This window comes from Schistocerca americana, chromosome 1 (genome assembly GCF_021461395.2).
Source record: "Schistocerca americana isolate TAMUIC-IGC-003095 chromosome 1, iqSchAmer2.1, whole genome shotgun sequence".
Classification (NCBI taxonomy): Eukaryota; Metazoa; Arthropoda; class Insecta; order Orthoptera; family Acrididae; genus Schistocerca; species Schistocerca americana.
In genome coordinates this window covers 795,470,991-795,493,890 of record NC_060119.1, presented here as the reverse complement: position 1 = coordinate 795,493,890, position 22,900 = coordinate 795,470,991, and the positions used below count along the sequence as shown (strand labels likewise).

Here is a 22,900-nt window from a genome sequence, read left to right as displayed (position 1 = left end):
CAGCCAAATGCCGAGACAGTCTGTGCATTAAGGCTAAGGATTATCAAAATTGAAATACTTTTTTTTATGACTATCTGGTTGTAAGTAGCTTATCAGATGGTCGCGGCTTCAAAAAACCTAAGTTTCAGTCATCTTTTATTTGTAAGTATGAAACTGATAATATTTAAAATTGCTGTTGCTGGGCTGTTTCCATATCTTTACTTCATTTTATGTTTCTTTTTTATTATTTTTATTTAGTAAATGTTAATAGTGTGCTCTCTTTTTCAGGAATCTTCATGTATGGAAATCATTTTAATAATATTGAAGATAGCATCGAATGCATGCTGCTTCCAAAGATTATGTCACTTAACAATCAAAATTTTCATTTTACTGCATGTAATTTTACAGAAAGGAACATGTACTTAAGGTAATCTTAGTTAGAGATTCTTTTCTTTATTGATGAGTGGGACAATTTCTTTCTGTAATGTAATTGTACTCTTAAAGATTTTTGTAACATGAGGAACAATATGCAATAGCAGAAGCTGATTCTGCTTTATCTCGATGGGATGGTTTTTGAGTCGTCATTGTCACGTAGAATAACAGTTATTGTAGTAATGGTAAAAATCAGTGATTTCATTTTAGTTTGTAATTTTAACATAGTCAGAGAAGGAGAAGGAAAAAACGTGTCAGCAATATTATACACTGGTGTCCAAAACTAAAACAACAAACAGAAATTTTGTAAGGTTGCTTTTATTTTGCCACAAAATGGTATAAACAGGTGGTAGTAAAGTAAAAACAATGAAAAAGATACAGAACCTAATCAACTGCAACACACATAATGGTAGATAAAAATGTACTTCATTTTTTTCCGACTTAATGGATTTGCACACACATCCTGACTACTGGTTAATGTGTTCAATACGAAATGTTACCACCTCTGGCATCAGTACAGACCTGACAATGATGGAACATGGTGTGAATCTCATGTTGAAGCAATAATACCCATTTTTTCCACAGAGCTGCTCTCAAGTCTTGGAGAGTGGTTGGTGGATGCTGACATGATGCAACCTGTCTCCCTAGTGCATCCCAGACATGCTCTATCAGATTCAAATCAGGAGAGTGAGCAGGCCACACCATGCATGCAGTATCTTCAGTTTCCAAAAACACATCAACCCCTGTGCTCTATGAGATCGAGCATTATCGTCCACCAGTACGAAGTCTGGGCCCACAGCCCCTCACAACAACTGTGCATGAAATCTCAAGATCTCCTCACAGTACCTGCCAGCCTGCCAGCAGTTAAATCTTGCTGATTCAGCTGTACAATTTCATGATGAGGTGTTCGAGTAGTCAACAAAATCCCTGCACACACCATTAGTGATCCAACTCAATGTTGGTCTCTTTCCACAGTGTTTAGGCTCTGAACCCATGTTTTGAATGCCCTCCAGGTGCAAATCCTTCAAGAATCCCTCTCCAGACCAAACCAGGACTCATCCGTAAAAAGAATATTTGCCCACTTTCTTCCATCCGGGTGGCTTTTTGACAGCTCCACTCTAGATGTTCCCTTCTGTGAAGACATGCCAGAGGTAAACAGAAAGGAGGTCTCCAACAATAAAGACCACTCTGCTGAAGCTTTCTGTACACCATTTGCCTTGATAGAACGTGTCCAGGGGATGGTGTGAGATCAGATGCCAGTTGTAGTGCAGTAGTAAGGCGTTACCATTGTGCCCGTACAGCCAAATAACAGTCCATTCATTCTGATGTCTCACGTGGTCGGCCCTGTCCTAGTCTCCAGGATACAGTTTCGGTCTCTGTAAACCATCACCCCATCCATGAAACAACAAAACGATTCACATTAAGCCATCAGGCCACAACAGTTTGCAACTCTCCTGCTTCCATTCTTACTATGGCCCTCCACAGTAGAGTTTCCATATGCGTCTTCTCTGTGCCATACTGCACTGTCTGTTACTGTGTACACAGTGGTTGTGTATGTGGGACTACCCTGCAAACACTACCCCGCTTGATATGTTCCCTGATGTCATTGCCGGCGTTGTTGTTAATTTATCAGAATGCCATCTTCCTTAGAGAAAATGATCGTAATGACAGCTTTTGACGGTGTGTCATTGTATTGTGAGTTAGACACAGGATGGGAAAATAGCTGGTTCGTGAAATCTTCTCGGGTGATCAGCCGAGTAAAGGCGTCGTCTTCTCGCAACGTTTCGAAGGGTTTCGTACCCATCATCTTCAAGCGAAGTGTCGAGATGCTGTGTTGCGCGGTCCTATAAAGGCTCCTGGACCAGTGACTGATTCCGGGCGCCGACCAATCAGGTACCTGCAGAATCGGCCGCCGCCCCAGTGGTGGAGGGTTCGCGGCGCGGACCGGGCGTCGAGTCCCTGCCGGTTCCTAATACGTCTGTGGCCGCTACCGTCTTCGTGCCGGAGCGTTCTCTTCTAATTTTAGTTATTACGGGATTCCAAGCTGTACTAAGTTGGAAACCAGTGTCTCGATTGATCAGGTTGCTGTTCAACCGAATTTCTACAGCCTCTTTGAAAACTGAATCCCAAAATCCTTTAGCGTCACACAGCTTCTTCGTACCCTCAAAGAGGAAGGTGTGTCCTTCGTTAATGCTATGTTCCGCTACCGCCGATTTTTCTGTCTGACCAAGGCGTACATTTCTAATGTGTTCCGAGCGCCTCTGCGTGATGCAGCGCTGCGTTTGTCCGATGTATTTCGTACCACATTCACATTCAATACTGTATACGCCCGGAGTCTGCAGTCCTAGGTGGTCTTTGACTGAGCCAAGTATGTCCTTAATTTTACTTGGGGCATGAAAAATTGTCTTGATGTTGTGTTTCTCCAGAATGCGGGCAATCTTGGCTGTTGGCGGTCCCGCGTATGGTAGAAATGCCAGGCATCTGGTCTCATCTTCTTCTTCTGGTGTGTCTACCTTCCTGCTCTTGTGTAGGGCGCGCGAGATTTGCGTCTCATTATAACCGTTGCTGCGGAAGGTCTTCCTTAGGTGTTGTAACTCTGCAGGTAGGCTGTCATCATCACAGATAGACTTGGCCCTGTGCACAAGTGTGTTAAGCACTGAGTTGCGTTGTGCTGGGTGGTGGCAACTCTGTGCATGAAGGTATAAATCCGTATGTGTCTTCTTCCTATACACAGCGTGACCCAAGGTGCCATCAGGGTGCCTCTTGATTAGAATGTCAAGGAAGGGCAAGTTTCCGTTTTCTTCCACCTCCATGGTGAATTGTATGTTGCTGTGTATGCTGTTGAGATGTCGCAGGAAGTCTTGCAGGTTCTCTCTGCCATGTGGCCACACGACAAAAGTGTCATCCACATATCTGTAAAAGGCTTTAGGTTTCAATGGGGCGGTGTCCAGGGCTATGTCTTCAAAGTGCTCCATGTAAAGATTAGCGATGCCTGGAGCTAAGGGGGACCCCATGGCTACACCATCCACTTGTTCATAAAATTTGCCTCCGCACTTGAAGTAGGTGTTTGTTAACACATGCCGGAACAGCTTTATTGTGTCCTCACTAAAGCGTGTTTCGAGCAGCGCTAGGGAGTCTTCCAGCGGTACTCGTGTGAAGAGTGAGGTGACGTCAAAGCTGACAAGAAGATCTTCTTTATCCAGGCGAAAGCCTTGTAGTACCTTCACAAACTCCGCCGAGTTCTTGACATGGTGCTCAGAGTGACCCACGATCGGTTTGAGCAGTTGTGCTAGGTACTTGGCTAAACCATATGTCGGTGAGTTGATGGTGCTCACTATGGGTCGCAATGGAACTCCGTCTTTGTGGATCTTAGGGAGCCCATATAGCCGTGGTGGTGCCGGTGCTCTGGGGTACAGCTTCCTGATGACGTCCTTTTCCAGTCCAGAGTCATTGAGCAAGGCGATGGTCTTGCGAGTCACGGAAGCTGTCGTGTCCTTGTCCAGTTGCTTGTAGGCAGTATCTTGTAGCAGTGAGTTTATCTTCTGCCAATAATCTTCTTTCCTCAGTATCACCGTGGCATTGCCTTTGTCAGCAGCTATAACGACAGTGTCCTCATCCTCACGTAGGGCCTTAAGAGCCTTCCATTCAGCAGACGTTATGTTGTTCTTGGGCATTTTTGCCTTCTCCAGGACCCTGCACGTCTCTCTCCTAACCTCCTCAGCTGCCTCCGTAGGCAGCATCGAGCAAGCCGTGCGCGGCCTCCCTACGGAGGCAGCTGAGGAGGTTAGGAGAGAGACGTGCAGGGTCCTGGAGAAGGCAAAAATGCCCAAGAACAACATAACGTCTGCTGAATGGAAGGCTCTTAAGGCCCTACGTGAGGATGAGGACACTGTCGTTATAGCTGCTGACAAAGGCAATGCCACGGTGATACTGAGGAAAGAAGATTATTGGCAGAAGATAAACTCACTGCTACAAGATACTGCCTACAAGCAACTGGACAAGGACACGACAGCTTCCGTGACTCGCAAGACCATCGCCTTGCTCAATGACTCTGGACTGGAAAAGGACGTCATCAGGAAGCTGTACCCCAGAGCACCGGCACCACCACGGCTATATGGGCTCCCTAAGATCCACAAAGACGGAGTTCCATTGCGACCCATAGTGAGCACCATCAACTCACCGACATATGGTTTAGCCAAGTACCTAGCACAACTGCTCAAACCGATCGTGGGTCACTCTGAGCACCATGTCAAGAACTCGGCGGAGTTTGTGAAGGTACTACAAGGCTTTCGCCTGGATAAAGAAGATCTTCTTGTCAGCTTTGACGTCACCTCACTCTTCACACGAGTACCGCTGGAAGACTCCCTAGCGCTGCTCGAAACACGCTTTAGTGAGGACACAATAAAGCTGTTCCGGCATGTGTTAACAAACACCTACTTCAAGTGCGGAGGCAAATTTTATGAACAAGTGGATGGTGTAGCCATGGGGTCCCCCTTAGCTCCAGGCATCGCTAATCTTTACATGGAGCACTTTGAAGACATAGCCCTGGACACCGCCCCATTGAAACCTAAAGCCTTTTACAGATATGTGGATGACACTTTTGTCGTGTGGCCACATGGCAGAGAGAACCTGCAAGACTTCCTGCGACATCTCAACAGCATACACAGCAACATACAATTCACCATGGAGGTGGAAGAAAACGGAAACTTGCCCTTCCTTGACATTCTAATCAAGAGGCACCCTGATGGCACCTTGGGTCACGCTGTGTATAGGAAGAAGACACATACGGATTTATACCTTCATGCACAGAGTTGCCACCACCCAGCACAACGCAACTCAGTGCTTAACACACTTGTGCACAGGGCCAAGTCTATCTGTGATGATGACAGCCTACCTGCAGAGTTACAACACCTAAGGAAGACCTTCCGCAGCAACGGTTATAATGAGACGCAAATCTCGCGCGCCCTACACAAGAGCAGGAAGGTAGACACACCAGAAGAAGAAGATGAGACCAGATGCCTGGCATTTCTACCATACGCGGGACCGCCAACAGCCAAGATTGCCCGCATTCTGGAGAAACACAACATCAAGACAATTTTTCATGCCCCAAGTAAAATTAAGGACATACTTGGCTCAGTCAAAGACCACCTAGGACTGCAGACTCCGGGCGTATACAGTATTGAATGTGAATGTGGTACGAAATACATCGGACAAACGCAGCGCTGCATCACGCAGAGGCGCTCGGAACACATTAGAAATGTACGCCTTGGTCAGACAGAAAAATCGGCGGTAGCGGAACATAGCATTAACGAAGGACACACCTTCCTCTTTGAGGGTACGAAGAAGCTGTGTGACGCTAAAGGATTTTGGGATTCAGTTTTCAAAGAGGCTGTAGAAATTCGGTTGAACAGCAACCTGATCAATCGAGACACTGGTTTCCAACTTAGTACAGCTTGGAATCCCGTAATAACTAAAATTAGAAGAGAACGCTCCGGCACGAAGACGGTAGCGGCCACAGACGTATTAGGAACCGGCAGGGACTCGACGCCCGGTCCGCGCCGCGAACCCTCCACCACTGGGGCGGCGGCCGATTCCGCAGGTACCTGATTGGTCGGCGCCCGGAATCAGTCACTGGTCCAGGAGCCTTTATAGGACCGCGCAACACAGCATCTCGACACTTCGCTTGAAGATGATGGGTACGAAACCCTTCGAAACGTTGCGAGAAGACGACGCCTTTACTCGGCTGATCACCCGAGAAGATTTCACGAATGGAATACGCCGAGAAAGTCTCAAATCACATTTAAAATAGCTGGTTGTTGCTTTAATTTTGGACACCAGTGTAGATTTCATTTAGCAAACTATTCTGGTATTTTAGTGGTTTACTGTTCACTATTGAAACTTTTATTCAAGAAAGAAAATAAATAATAATTATAATAATGTAGAAATTGCAGTTATCACTGTTCATGAAGATATGTGATTAGTCTGTATCCAAAAGAGCAGTCAGTTAATTCAGTACTACAAATTTATAATGTTTTTAAGGAGAATTGACTTCAGAATGAAATTACAGTTTAAGAAGGAATGAATCAGTATCAACTTCCAAAGTGGCAGTATGGTGACACATATGCTAGTTTTTGGATTTGTTGATTTCTTCATCCACCAAGAGAGAGGAAAGTGTTGGAGAAATTGAGGTTAGCAGGGATGCTGCAGAAAAGCCTCTTCAGACCCTAGGTTAGGGAGATGTAGCAAGGCAGGTTAAAATAAATAAAAATCAGTTGTTCTAAATTCTGAAAGTTATTGTATGTGGGAAACTTCTTATAAGCAGATGTCATTTCACTGTTATTTATTAACCAGATCAAAACTCATCCCTAAGAATAGGCCATGAGTAGACAACAAATTGCATACTTTTTCATGGGAAAAAAACAAAAAAAAAAATAATTATAGTGGATTTAAGTAAGCTGAATGATAACCTACACACCAGAAATGAGATGCAGTCAAAATATGAAGGAAAAAAGTTTGTGTGTGACCATGTCAGTGAAATAATTAAAGAAAGACTTGAATAGAAAAAACTATCTATGCGAGCAGTGCTTTGAATAGTAATAGGAATGTTACTAAATACATAATGCACGGATGAAGTCATACATGAAATCAGAGTCATTGGCCTTGGACAGTTTGATGAATATAAGATTAGTAGCAGCTTATGAGAGCTACAGGGAGGCAAGTAAAATGATCAAGGGAAAAAAAAGAACAACTCTGCTAGCTATCTTAATTTAAGCTAAAGATGTGTGATGCAGTAAGTGTGACACGCAACTACTAAGCCACGAATGAATCTGATCTGAAAATGTATCACCACAATGTACAATTCTTGTATAACAAAACTGACAAAATTAATGTACCACTGACAGATGAGCTGAAAGATACCTCAGTAATATGCATTTCTGAATATTGGCTTGACCCTGAATTAATTCAGTGTATAAAAATGACTAAATTCGTTTTGACTTCTCACTAATGCAGAAATAATAACAAATTGGGTGGGTGTTTTTAAGGAATATATGGATTATACTACCCTACCTCATTTGAACAAATATTGAAAAGGACTATTAAACTGCAGCTATAATAATTAGCAAGTTCAGCTTGGTTACTGCTGTAGTTTACTGATCATTTTCTGGAAATTTTGAATGTTTCAAAATAAACTGGACTCGGCTCCAAATGAAGTAAATAAAATGGAATGTTATTTTATCATTTGTAGAGACTTCAACATCAATTTTCTTACAAAAAGTAGAGACATGGAGGCTCCTTTCAACCTTGTTGCATCCTACAAGTTAAATGTTGAAGTAAATGTTGCTATCCAAGTAACAGAAACATGTGAAGCAGCTTTAGATCTGTTTCTAGTCAAGATTTTTTTCAGCTTTTCATTAACAACATCCAGCAAACAATTTAGTGACTATGTAACTCAAATACTAAGCTTGAAAGTAAAAGACAGTATTGGGAACATCATGTCTTTCTGCAGTCAGAGTAACATAAACTACTCCAACACTTTGCTAAACAAAACAAAAATGGTAACAGGTTTATAAAATGAATGTCCTAAATGAAAGAATTAACACATTCTTTGATATATTAACCCATTAGTTTCAAATTACATTTCCACAGAAAACTGTATCCATAAAGAGCAGTTCTGGAACAAATAGTGGGATCGCAAAGAGGACAAATGTTTCATGCCAAAATCAGAGACTGCTTTGTAAAATGTGTAACTTAAGTAATTCATCAGTTGAATGATATACATATTCCAAAGTACTATGGAAAGTAATAAGAGCAGCAAAAGTAATGCATAGTGAGTGATACATTCCTTTATAATTCAACAAAAAGGTGAAAGAGAGATGGACTGTAATAAAACAAAAAACTGATGAAAACTAAGTATCATGCAAAGATGCAACACTATCACAAGAAAATTAAAAAGTAGCCAAAACATTTAACATCTATTCCACAGATGTTCTGGATAACTTATTAATCAAACATAAATAAGAATACTCAATCCAACAAACATAAAATAAGCACATGTAGTAGGTCAATGTACATCAGCTCTGTCTCACAAGATGAAGTGGCAAAAGCAAGATAAGGACCAAAAAACTCCAACTATGTGGGCACTGATGGTGTCCCTCCAACAGTCTTGAAAGACTGCTCTAAACTTACCCACTTACGAAATTGCTCATTTCAAAGAGGCATTTTTGCTGGTCTACTGAAAACTTCCAAGATAATGCTAGTATTTAAAAAAAGGTGGGAAAGATAATATAAATAATGACAGGCCAATCACAATTTTCTCTTGCATTTCAAAAAGTGAGAAAAAGTTATGCATGACAAACATATGAAATCTGTAAATAAAAACAAACTGGTATGTAATGAACAACACTCATTCAGAAATAAAATGTCAACAATAACAGCCCTTTATGAGTGCATTAATTGTATACTAAGCCTTATGGGCAAGAAACGGGAATCAACAGGAGTATGTATTGATCTGATGAAATCTTTTGACGTGATATTTTGTAAGATTCTTTTGTCAAAACTTGAAAAGTACAGTGTGTTAAATTCAAGTTGGTCACCAGCTGCCTTGTCCTGAATTGGTAGAAACTGGTAGAGATTGGATGTCTTTGATTGGTAATCATTTAGTTTTGGCTGCAGCCAACGTTATCTAGCTGAGTGTAATGTGTGAGATAGTCATTGTTGACTGTTGGGTTTGTGTGTTGTACTTCACTCTATTTCATACTGTTTCCATTCGTGGTAATAAGTGTATGTAATTGTTGCAGTTTCAGTTTTGATTACAAGCAACATTTAAGCAATCTTTACCTCACTATATGACTTCTGCTTTTGTGTAAGCATGAACCACAGGTTGAGGTGCCTACACTGTGGGAGGCAGGCAAGGCAGGCCTTGATACCCCCCTCCATCAGCTCTTCACCCCATGCCATTCTATGTGGGGACCAGGCTTGCTTCGTCTGCTCCCCCTAAACTCTTCCAGAATCGACCAACTTGCAGTTGACACACTGTATGATAATGGAGATCTATCCAACAGCTGGATCAGTTCCTTCCTGAATAACTGTAAGCAAGAAGTTAGCATCAGATACACTAATCTCAATCTTAAAACTACTTCAGAACACTTTTCAGAGTATAATTTAATTAAATATGGTGTACACCTATGATCAATAAGAAGATCACTTTGATTCATTCTATACATTAATGATATAAGCTTAAGTGTTGATGCACATAATACAATCATATTTGCAGATGACACTAAAATTCTAGTAAAAGGAGAAAATAAGAGAGAGTTACAGAAATTAGTAAACACTGTCACAACCAAATCAGCAACTGAACTAAAAAAAAACAACAACAGCACACTAAATTTCACATTGTTTTAAACAAGGATATGTACATTTTGTTTCCCTCTATCAACAATAAACCAATTGGTAACAATACGGATACAAGATTCTTAGGCTTATGGTTGCAAAGTAATGTAAAATGGATTAAGCAAGTAGAATATCTTAACACAAAATTGAGCAAGTCATGCTACCTTCTTTCCTCACTAAAACCCTCCTGTATTGAGAAAACAGTAAAGAGTCCATATCATGCCTACTTTCATCCCCACATTAAATATGGGGTCACATTTGGGGGAAACTCTGGACCAGCTACTATAACATTAAAACTGAAAAAAGGCATTAGAATCATGTTTGGATTTAAACCTAAGGACTTATGTAAGACTCTGTTTAAGGTCTCTGGTATTCATGCTTTACTCTTTAAGATAATTGTAACAGGTAAATACAGTAGACTGCAAAAAACTGTGAAGTTTACCAGACAATACAAAAACTTGCATCAACACATCCCAACACCAAAAAAGTACTTTCCACATGTGAGTTAAATTTAATGACAAACTTTCCAAAAATGTAAAAGCAACTGCTGAGGTCAAAATAACTGTAAAATATTTAAAGTCATATTTATTTTATCTCATGATTCACTCCATTGAAGAATATTTAAATGCATGTCATGTATCATATAGATACTGAAATTATGAAGTGTATTATTTGTCATTTTAAATATGCATGTATGGAAATCACTTTCACCTGTGTACATGTAAATTGACTAGCCCAGTATGTTATAAATGAACCATTTTTGCAAGCAAAAAGACCAATTAAAATACTATACAATGAAGGGATAGAACATAATGAAAAGTTATAGTCAGCTGCTGCTTGTAATATAACAAAGATAGTAGTTCATTAGTGACAATAAACTTCTTTGCCAAGATCGCTAATAGTAACCTGGTAATCAAAGTTACAATCTTCAGATCACTACAGACAGGTTACTGCATATGTCTTAAAATAGCTGTAAAAGTACTCTTTGTCCTGAATTGAATTGACAGGTATGTAACGGACTAGAAGACTGATGCACTGGCATGTCAAAATTAAAACAACTATATACACAATGAAAGTCCTCAGCTGAGCAGTGAGCATGCACTGCCTCTGGATGTGCAACTGTACATATTATATTTACTGTATCATTTCTCTAATTTATGTTGAAAACATTCAAAATGTATTCCTCAAAGAATGTAATATTGTTTTGCTCTAGTTCAGCCATTCTTTGTTAAATATATAATATGTTTAGCTTTTCAAGAGACTTTAAAATAACAAAACACACTGCCTGATTCAGCATTCATTTCCCAGTTTACATTTCATCAGATATGTTTGCTTTTTGTAGTTGAAAATTGCTATGCCTGATCCTGATCCTTGCTTAGTTTTACTCCCATCAGTGAGTTGTTCTGTCTAGTACTGCCTCTTCTTATTTCTTTCATTAAGAATAACAGTATCAGCTGTATGAGGCCAGTTTTTGTGAGGAACATTAGCTTCTAAATTTTTTTTAGTATTTACAGCTTTAATTTCATTGAATTCATTTGCTATTTCCTTTATTTCAATAATTATTGGTGTTAGACCTGACACAATATACAGCACTTTGTTAGATACTGTCCTGTAGGCTTTGGCAGTGTAAATGTTAATTAATTGTTGTACTTATTGCAACAGTTCTGACTGGTTAAAGTAGTCCATACTAGAGATTCCTATGATAACATACTAGCTAGTATTATTCCTCTGTAGATGATTCTTAGACCCTAGAGTCATAATTACAGTTTAAGTTCAAACAGTTTACATCATTTGCCTTGCCTGTGTAAGTCAATATGTAAGTAACGTTTCTGCAACAAAGAACATTAATGACACACCACAATGTCCTGTTCAGGCACCAATAATAACACAGTAACCAAAGCACAGACACTGATTTTGAGTGAAAAATGTATACCGTATTTACTCGAATCTAAGCCGCACCTGAAAAATGAGACTCGAAATTCAAGGGGAGAGAAAAGTTTTAGACCGCACCCCCAAATCAAAACTAAGGTGGTCCATCATAACATGAGACGCAATTTAGGTTGAATGGATGAAGATACACCCACAGTAGTTTGGTTCGAGTCGTACGCTTAACAGTTAAGCTTTACCAAGTAGCCATTGCTATGTGTCAAGCGCTCTGTCTGTATTTATATGGGTACCCTTCCTTTTTCACGTGCTTCATCTGGTTTGAATCGATTGCTTATTTTGCTTTGATTTGATAAGTGACATTCTCTTTGTTATAAAATAATAGACTGTGTATGATAGAAGATGTTCTGAACAAGAGTTAAGCAAAAAATTTTCTCCGTTTGAAAATCTTTGCAGACTCCTCTTTAGTACATTACATTCTGCACAGAAATTAGAGTCATCTTGGATTTAAAAATCTAGTCAGTTGCCGTGCTTCATTTCTGACTGTATCACTATTCAGCATAAGAATAACACGAATATAAACATGACATGATGTGTATATTCTTCTGCGTTTGCTGTTGTCTCACTCTAGTTTCGTAGTTTATTAGGCAGACAGGATTTAAATGAGATAGCAGCAAACACGAAAGAATACATAGCATAATGTTTACATTCTTCTACCTTTTCTTTTAATTTATTTAGTGACACACAGGTTTTGGCACCAGTATTTATCTTTGTGCTTGCAAAGCATGCCTTTGTAGCGCTACATATATTCGACGGCAGAAGTTAGTTGTGGTGGCGCCTACCAACATTTTTCAGAACTTTTGCTTACTTTGCACTCGATTCGAAGCCACAGGCGGTTTTTTGGATTACAAAAACTGGTAGAAAAGTTCGGCTTAGATTCGAGTAAATACGGTATATTCTGAAAAATACTTGTTATGATTGTACTTACAGTATAAGTTGCCAGAAAGCTGCTGATACCCAGAAGTTTCAACACAGGATGCGTGCTAAGAATTGTACAGGTTCGAGACCTCCCTCGGGCGTGGGTGTGTGTGTTGTTCTTAGCATAAGTTAGTTTAATATAGTTTAAGTAGTGTGTAAGTCTGGGAACGGAAGATCTCAGCAGTTTGGTCCCTTAGGAATTCACACACGTTTGAACATTTGAATTGTACGAGTGGTCAGAGCACAGTGTCTTTCACTTGGCTACCAGATATATCCTTGTTTTGTCATTGAATCTGTAGTCTCGTTTAAACTAGTTGTCACTTGATGTTTTGAAAGTTGTGGCATTGTCTGTCAAGTACAGTCTGCAGGCAGCCACCACAGCACATCATTCCCTGTTGCAATAAAAAATCACTTTAAAGCCACTATATTCCACAAAAATCAAATAAAAGGTCTCAAATTCACAAGTGCTGTAGACCTCTATAGTGCCTCTCAGCATGTCAAAAATATGTTCTTAATTTTAATCAGTGAAATAGTTATGTTAATTTTTTTGAAACACATTAAATTTTCGCCTTTGTAACCAGCTCAAACTCACCATGCCACGTCTCAAAAACTAATGCTTTCACAGCAAAACTTTTTTCCTTCTGTTGATTACTAAAATATGTTGCTTGGCAATGAATCTTTTTAAATTTTCATACCACATTGCATTTTCTTTTTACATTGATCTGCTAGAACATTATGACCACCTACCTAATAGCCGTTATGCTTGCCTTTGACACGGATAACAGCAGCGATGCGTTTTGGTATGGCAGCAGTGAGGCCTTGGTAGGTCGCTGGAGGGTGTTGGCACCATATTTGCATGCACAAGTCACCTAATTCCTGTAAATTCTGGGGAAGGGGCGATGAGCTCTGATGCCACATTCAGCTACATCCAAGATGTGATCGATCAGGTTCAGATCTGGTGAGTTGAGGGACCAGCACATCAATTGGAACTCTTCACTGTGATCCACGAACCACTCCATCACACTTGTAATATGCACATTATCTTAATGAAAAACGCCACTGCCATCAGGAAACATGATCATCATGGAGGGGCGTACGTGGTCTGTAACCAGTGTACGATACTCCTAGGCCTTCATAGTGCATGCCCCTGTAAATGTTCCCCAGAGCATAATGGAGCTGCTGCCAGTTTGTCTCGTCCCACAGTACAGGTGTCAAGCAGATATTTCCTTGGAAGACGACGGATTCATGCCTACCCATTGGCATGATAAAAAAGGTATAGCTATTTGTCAGATCATGCAATGCTCTGCCCAGTGCAATGGTCACATCCTCATTTCAGTCGTAGATCATGATGTGGTATTAACATTGGCACATTCATGGGTTGTCAGCTGCGGAGGCCCATCATTAGGAGTGTTTGGTGCACTGTGTGTTCAGAAACACTTGTACTCTGCCCCGCAATAAAGTCTGATGTTAGTTCTGCCACAGTTTGCCCATGTTCTAGTTTACTAGTCTGCACAGCCTGCGACATCCGACATCTGTAATGAGTGGTGGCCGCCCGACCCCACAACTTCTTGACATGGTTTCACCTTGTGATTCTTTAGTTTCTCCCGGCGTATTTGATAATCAAAATATCCACGGGTGTACTGCTGGTCTACAGTGTCCAACGGGCACAATATTTCGGCGATCATACATGTCACCATCATCAGGTGAACTGATGGACTGAGCTCCAGTGAACGTCCTGGCACGGAGATCCGTACGCTATGGTTGCTCAGAGGGAACTGGGTTCGGTCGCGGCGCCCATCACACCGACATCATCTCAGACGCCGTCGCAATCTGTTCCACCGCGCGACCGTGGCGCGGGGCGTGGACAGCGGGGGGAGCGCGCCGCAGGCGGTGGGTATTTAAATTGGCCGCCACCGCGACCGAACCCAGTTCCCTCTGAGCAGCCATAGCGTACGGATCTGCGTGCCGGCACGTTCACTGGAGCTCGGTCCGTCAGTTCACCTGATGATGGCGACATGTATGATCGCCAAAATATTGTGCCCGTTGGACACTGTAGACCGGCAGTACACCCATGGATATTTTGGTTTCACCTTGGTTATGTCACGTGTTGTAGACACTCACCACAGCACTTCTTGAACACCTTACAAGTCATGCAGTTTCCAAAATGCTCGTACCAAGCCTCTGGGCCATCACGATATGCCTTCGCACGAACTCAGATAGATCACGCGTCTACATGTGGACAGCACACTCACTGATAATACATGCACCACGTGTGTGACTGACTAGCAAGCATTCCTCACCAAGTGATGCTGCAGTCGCCTGGACAGGGTTATATCGTTAGTAGGTCAGTGGTCATAAAGTTCTGGCTGATCACTGTGTCTGCTTCCAAAGACTGCGTTTTATGCATCTGTGCCAGTATTTAACTCATAACAAGTTTAAAATCAGTATCTCGTACAAGAAGAATGTAAAAATCCTGAAATTTATGTATAGTATTACTCTCAGTGGTATCTCTCAGCACATCAGAAATCTTTTCCTAATTTTAAATAGGTTCGCTGTTACGTTGGTTATTGAAACGAGAAAATATTCCCTCTGGAAAATTTTCCTTCTTATCATTGCATATCTTGAAAACTATTACACACATGAAATGACATCTTGGTGTCTATAAAAAATTTGTAAATTATGAAAAGGAAAGTTGCTACCCACCATATATTGGAGCTGCTGAGTCGCAGATAGGCACAACAAAAAGAGTGTCACAAAAAAGCTTTCGGCCATTAGTTGACACTTGCGCGCGCCCACACACACACACACACACACACACACACACACGCACACACACACACACACACACACACACACACACACAAACACAACTCATGTGACGTGTATATTGTTGACAACGCCGTAGTGGCTGAAAGCTTTATTTATTTGTGACAGTCTGTTTGTTGTGCCTATCTGAGAATCTCCGCTATGTGATGAGTAGTCACTTTCCTTTTCATAATATTGTTACATTCGATCCCAAATTTTCCATTGTTTGATCAAAATTATCATATTTAACATACAGTTTTAGGAGATGATGGGAGGTGGATGAAAAATATTCCTTGGTATCACGACAGGAAAGAGAAATTAATGAAAATAAAATCACAAACAGATGATTTAATGGAAGTAAGATGTTCATTGAAGTTCACTATACACTACATACTAATAAGACAGTGTGAAGAAACTGCTTAATTCAGAGTCAGAGTCAGTGGAACTATCAGTGTCACTGTTCATATTGACAAATATTATCAAGTCTTCAAAACACTGTTGTAACACATCCTCATTGTTTCATGCTTTTTGTATCACTCCTTTCACATGATCTGTTACCTTTTGGAAGTCTTCTGGTGTCACATTTGCAACTACCTCCTCAAAAGCCCTTCCACTTTGGTCAACATAAACTTTTTTTTATTTTCCACAGCAGTATGATGTTTAACAAGAACCGAAATCAATTCTGTTTGTGTTGAAGTGACACTGGTAGGGAGGCACTCTGAGCACTTTATGTCCACTGCTGTTTCATCTGAATTGTAAACTGAGTTCTTTGGATTGTGCTGCAACTAGTTCTAATAATTCTGCCCTTACTGTCAATGACAATGTGGACACTTTGGGTATTATGGGTCAACTCATCTGATGATACAGTGATGTGGTATTAAGCTCTGAGGCAACAGTGCGTATGTTTTCAATGACAACACTATGCACTTTGAGCATATGGCCTGCCAGTTCAGCAAATGTCTTAAAAGAGGTTGCATTTCGTGGGTGTCACTTGAAAGGTGTTTCCCCTGTAATGTTTACAGCAGCTTATCCTAGGTAGTATTACTTTCCTTTAACCTGCATGGATTGTTAGGGAATTTATGTTCAGTTGCCTTCTATAGGAGCAGCTGATAAATGTGTTCCTTATTTGATGTGTGATATGCCATATGAGGTTTGATTTAAGTGGCTCACACTTGAGATTTTATTGTAGGTGTCACTAATTTAATTTATTTAGCTAATTCGGAGCTGTTCTACATCTTCTGTTTTTCTCTGGACAAACATACTCTTGTAAGAAAGTAACAAAGAGAAGTGTAAAACAGTTTTCATTCTCATGCTATAGCACTTATCAAACCTCCATGACCTATTGAAGACAGAAGTTGTTTAACAGTATTATGGTATCAAAAAATCCTTTGCGACAGTTGTTTTAACCAGGGCACTGTATTCGGTAATGTGAAATATTATGCTACACACAACATTTCATATAAAAATGTTGCCAGAAACAGTTTCTGAATACAACAGAAGTGCAGCAGATGTAGATATTGCAGTTCAGACAGGACTTAATACAGTGAGACTATGTTCTCAGTATGTTGGAACTGTTTAGTCACCACATCTGAGGTGATATGTAGTGACTGAATTGAAGCTCAGGCAGAGTAAGATAGCCATGTGGCCAGAATTTAATTTTGGAGCTGCTGCTACTAAAAAGTTGTAGATAGCCTGTGCTGATGCAGAATTCATAAGAGAGAACAAACTTCTCCCAGAATGAAGGCCTCCGGAGTGAGTGTTGGGCTCCGCTAACTGAATGAGAAGTCAATCTTTCTGCTATGCTTATTGTTGTATGCATTGCTCTTCTATTGGGAATTACAGTTCCTGCTGGGCAGCAGGGGGATATATTAATGATGAGTATTTTGAAACGGATAATTAAGTTTGCAAGTACTTAGAATTTGGATGTAGTTATGTGAAGTTTGGACTGTTAAAATATTTGTTTGTTCTTTGCACTCATTTACTACAAAAAGCTTTGGTTATCTCATGCAAAATTAAGATATTATTGTCACTGTTGCTGAAAATAAAATAACTTTTGCTCAGTGTAGAATAATAATCTCTACAAGTCACAATAGAAGGTGATTTTATTTAATGCATGACTGGTTTCGGACATGTACCCATCTTCAGGTGGTTTACATTCGGTTACATGTTTCAGTGTTCAGTGTTTAAGCTGTTTAAATAAAATACAAATAATGTGACGAAGACTAAATTGCTAAGTGACATGTGTTGTAAGTTATTATAGTACTTACTTACAGCTCTATTATCCATCCACAACGTTTCCACTTACATTCATCACATTTTCACAAAAATATGCCAATTTTTTACATGTACACCGTGTAGCATTCACCATGGTAATTATTGGTACTTCCACTGAGATACTTTGGAAAAAATGTGGTGAATGTAATATGGAAACAACATGGATATGCCATCTGTATGTAAGTACTATAATATTTCATAACACATGTCACTTAGCAACTTCCAGTTGTTTCAGATGGATCTGTTTGGTCAGTGTCGCATTATTTGTTTTTTATTTAAGCAGTGATCTCCAACATTGAGCATCAGAATATGAAATCAAATGTGAGCCATGTGAAGATAGACACAGCCCGAAACTGATCCTGCATTAAAGAAAATCGTCTTGTACTGTGGCTAGTTGCAGTTATTATTCTGCACCCTATAAAGGAACAGTCACAGAGTTCAACTGTGTCCATTATGAATGAACTTCTCTTTCTTCCCAAGCTATCCAGTTTATTAAATTATGTATGTAACGATAGAATTTGTGAGCAAAAGATGTGACAACACTGTGTGCCAGGTTAATGTGACATGTATAGAAGATATCAAGGATGTATCTGGTTAGTGCAGCTTTCCAGGTGGAAGTGTCAAGGCACTCTTTATTGGAAGAATTTATCTTTACCTGTGCTAAATGTGCAGGAAAGTTGGGCGTATTCCACTGTTTGTGAATTCTACTCACATGTTCCAAAATTTCAAAATAATCAGTTGTTTGAGCAATGTGTATGTTCTTTCGTAGGGACCGCCGCGATGGAATGAGTCGTGAAGGTTCTGGTCGAGTTGCAGTTTTAAAAATTACTGGTTTGGTGCGCAGCTACACCCTCGAGTGCAATTACAACACTGGGCGTTTGGTGAATATACTTCCATCATGTTCTCGAGACAATACAAAATCACCACCTGCACATGTGATACCACCAAAATATACACCACATATTTTTGAAGAGGTAAGTTCTTAATGATTTAAGTTGTATTATTGCACAACCAATAAATAAATGTGAACCATGCTTATCTTCCACATTTGAAGCAATACTAATGTTTTACTAGCACAGAGTGGCAGTATTTTCATATCTTAGAGACAATTCATGTTGTCTGTCATTACAAAGAGAACAGACAGATATTAATCCAGAGGAAGTGGCTGTGTTTCTTTACCTGTACTTGAAGATTCCAATCTAGTGTACTCAGTAACACAATGTACTAAATTCATACAAATTGTACAGATGCCTTGTCTTTGTGATAAATAAGTCTTTACTATGTCAGTGGAGATAAATGGCACAGAATCAAGAGTTAACACCTCTGAAAATTTGACAGAGAACCTGTGTGTTTTTGTGGGATACTGATATCAGTAACAGCAGTGTATAAAGTATAATGCTATGAATGGAATAGTAACCGTGTACTGTGTGTGCAAACACTAGGTCCATAATGAAGTTCTGTCTTCCTGAAAGAGTACTTTGTTGTGTTCAGTATCAAACTGAACCACTGAATATTTTAGGCCAACCAGGATGGTGTCTACAAATACAGGTCATGCAGTTATGGGGCTGTGGGAGTCTAGATGGTTTGCCAAGAACCATTCAGCATGTTGAAAGTGAGTTGGCAGCTGTATACTAGTGTTGGTGCCTGTGGTCTAAAGAAAAGTGCACATCTGTTATCCTGATTGCAGATGAAAAATTGCATCATGTAAGCAGGCATTGCTTACTGTACAGTTATGAGAGGGGAAATTAGGATCAATTTTGTGTCCAGGATATCAGCTAAGGCTTTGAGAAAAAAATTTCCAGAGCTGAATCAGAGTAAAGTTTCTGCTCAACAGACACCCATTTTACATCTCATTACTATGCAGCCAAGTGTAATGGTACAGTGAAAGACCTGTTTGGAACCAAGCATGGAAAAACAGCCTCTGATATCTCCCAGGGTCTTGAAGGGGGTTGTAGTTCCCATACTGACTCTTGCCTGCCACCATACCTGTCTAACACAGAGGGGTTGTCAGTCCAGCCGCAACTGGAAGCTTTGGAGCAAGCGACGGGGGTTAATCAAGAGCACTAAGTCTCTATTAATGTCAGAGGGGCTTCATGTACCAGACCAGATTAATTATGCATCCTAACAAACTTTGGTTGGTTGGTTGGTTGGTTGATTTGGGGGAGGGGACCAAACACTGAGGTCATCAGTCCCATTAGATTAGGGAATGATGGAGAAGGAAGTTGGCCATGCTCTTTCAGAGAAACCATTCCTGCATTTGCCAGAAGTGAATTAGGGAAATCATGAAAAACCTACATCAGGATGGCCGGATGTGGATGCCACCTCGCTCGGCCTGGATGAACTTTTATTCATGGTTACCCCTCAAGGCATTAGCAGTCAAAGTGGTTTCCACAATGCTGTTACTCAAATGCTTGCTTGAGGTATCTCCCTCCTGCTCTCTTCCATCCCTGCCCTCCTTGAAGTCCCTAGATGTTTGAACACAAACCAGCACCGAAGGCCTTCCACAGGTTGCTGTGTATATGGTAACACCCAAAACTCTAATGAGCAACTGGCTTCAAATATCCAAGACTGTGGGCTGATCAGATTAAGAGATAAAAGAAATCCATGGTCATCATATATGGAAGTTTCCTATTGCTGAAGATTCACTAGTTGCTTATGAAATCAAGGAAATATGTGCAAATGTACATTTCAGTAGAGTGTTAGTGACATACACTTCCTGTATGATTTTCCTTTCAGCAGGTGTGTTAGTTAATTTTAGTTTTAATTATAACTGAAAAAGTTGTGTGTTAGGATGAAACATAGTTCAAGTATAGAACGTATGGTATATGACCAGTAAAATAACTAATGAAACAAAATGAAGAATTAGCTAAAAAGAACACAGTTTCACCAGAAATTACAAAATGCATATTCTTTTTTCCAACATATAATGTTGAAGCTACAAATGTTATCAGACCACTGAAAAACAAAAGCACAAAGGGCCTAGATGGAATATTTGCAAAAATTATCGGACACTACTTGCAGTATCTGGTAAAGCCTTTGACATTCTTAATAAACTTGGTAATAGAGAAGGGTCTGTTCCCAACGTGTCTGAAAAAGAGTAAGGTAATGCTGATTTATAAAGGTACTAACAAGGGGGATCCACCCACCTTATCAAAAATTGTAGAAACAGCCGTAGAAAAACAGTGTTATAAAATGCACAAAAGAATATTCTAGATTAGGTACAGCAAAGATTTCGGAAAGGAAGTACAGCTGTGACAGGATTCATGGCAAACATGATCAAAGCATTAAAAGATTAAGAGAAAATTTGTTGTGTATTCCTGTATCTCTTAAAAGCCTTAGACAGTTTACTCATAGATCAACTTCATATATAATGGTATGAGTGGGAATGCAGTCAGTTGAATAAAACCTGTAAATATACATTAACATATCCCACACTGATCCAGTGCATTTAGCTCTTCATCACACGTTGTAGCCCTAGGTTGAAACATTTGATGACAAACTGCTTATAACACACTATTTTGCAAGCTTGTGCCAAGTATAACACTCTCACAAACTACTAGCATTACCCTTTGGGAGGAATTTTAGTTGTTTTGACCGTGTGTGTACCTAATGGACAGAGGGTATTGAACAATAATTTTGTATATATGGCACTCAATAGGAAACTTAACAGGCTTCACTTTGGGAGTAATGAAAGTAGAGAAGTGCATACAAGTGAAATAACAAATGCTCACCAGCCTAATTAGGCATAATAATTTGAAACATTGTGTTCAAGGAAATTGAATATGAGTAGCTAAAGTGACTTTCGTTAACACTCCCTTTGAATAGTGCTTTGGATACACACGACTACAGCGCGAACTAAGTTATGGGTAGCAGTAGTTACCATTTATACAAACCAGTAATCATGGGAAGCTAAATAGTACTCCACTCATGATAGTAATGGTTACTACTGCAATCATTAATCAACACAGCACAGTGATGTTACTATATGAAACACTGGACTGAATGTGGGCATGAAAAGAGTTCTGATTTAACTAACATATACATACCACATATGAAATTGAATAATACTATATAAACACTTTTTATACTCTCATTTTTAGCAATGACACAGATTTCTTTTATTAGCAATGAAAATCCTAATTATCTTTCTTGTAAGAGAAGAATGTGGTGGGATCCCATAAACTGATACTGTCTCTCCAGGCAAACTTTATGATTATTATTTCAGAACCAAAGGGCATTTCACTAATATTGATTCCTAACCTCACTTGGAATGGGTTATATTTTCATTCTTTAAAGCAAATTACTCACAGTTAACCTCAGAAAATAGTTAACAATCAATGCTAAACTACGTTGCATATAAGTTCAATTTATGTGCCTTTTTCATCACCTGAGAAGCAGGTATTTTAGATAGAAACATTTACACCCTTTGGCACTGAACTTTTGCACGTTTAATACGAAACCAAATCACTATTTAGTTAGAAACAGGATACTTGGTTTCTGTACATTTAGGATGGGATCCTGCATTAGTTCATGATTAGGATAAATTTAAGGTTCAAACACAGGTTTATAGCACTTGAATTATTATTGAAAAACACTCACACAAATATACTGGTCCACGCTATTATATACAGGATGTTACAAAAAGGTACAGCCAAACTTTCAGGAAACATTCCTCTCACACAAAGAAAGGAAATATGTTATGTGGACATGTGTCCAGAAACGCTTACTTTCCATGTTAGAGCTCATTTTATTACTTCTCTTCAAATCACATTAATCATGGAATGGAAACACACAGCAACAGAACGTACCAGCATGACTTCAAACACTTTGTTACAGGAAATGTTCAAAATGTCCTCCGTTAGCGAGGATACATGCATCCATCCTCTGTCGCATGGAATCCCTGATGCACTGATGCAGCCCTGGAGAATGGCGTATTGTATCACAGCCGTCCACAATACGAGCACGAAGAGTCTCTACATTTGGTACCGTGGTTGCGTAGACAAGAGCTTTCAAATGCCCCCATAAATGAAAGTCAAGAGGGTTGAGATCAGGAGAGCGTGGAGGCCATGGAATTGGTCCGCCTCTACCAATCCATCGGTCACCGAATCTGTTGTTGAGAAGCGTATGAACACTTCGACTGAAATGTGCAGGAGCT

The 22,900-nt window shown here is 39.9% G+C and overlaps 1 protein-coding gene across 2 annotated transcripts in view; it reads left to right on the top strand.

Annotated features, from left to right (window-relative positions):
- The window catches only part of LOC124612538 (cytosolic carboxypeptidase-like protein 5), a 174,620-nt gene that overhangs the window by 114,380 nt on the left and 37,340 nt on the right, over positions 1–22,900 (top strand). For both annotated transcript variants that reach the window (XM_047140811.1, XM_047140819.1), the window contains exons 8-9: positions 268–406; positions 18,515–18,719. In XM_047140811.1, the coding sequence (XP_046996767.1) occupies positions 268–406; positions 18,515–18,719 (344 nt within the window). The remainder of the gene's footprint in view (positions 1–267; positions 407–18,514; positions 18,720–22,900) is intronic.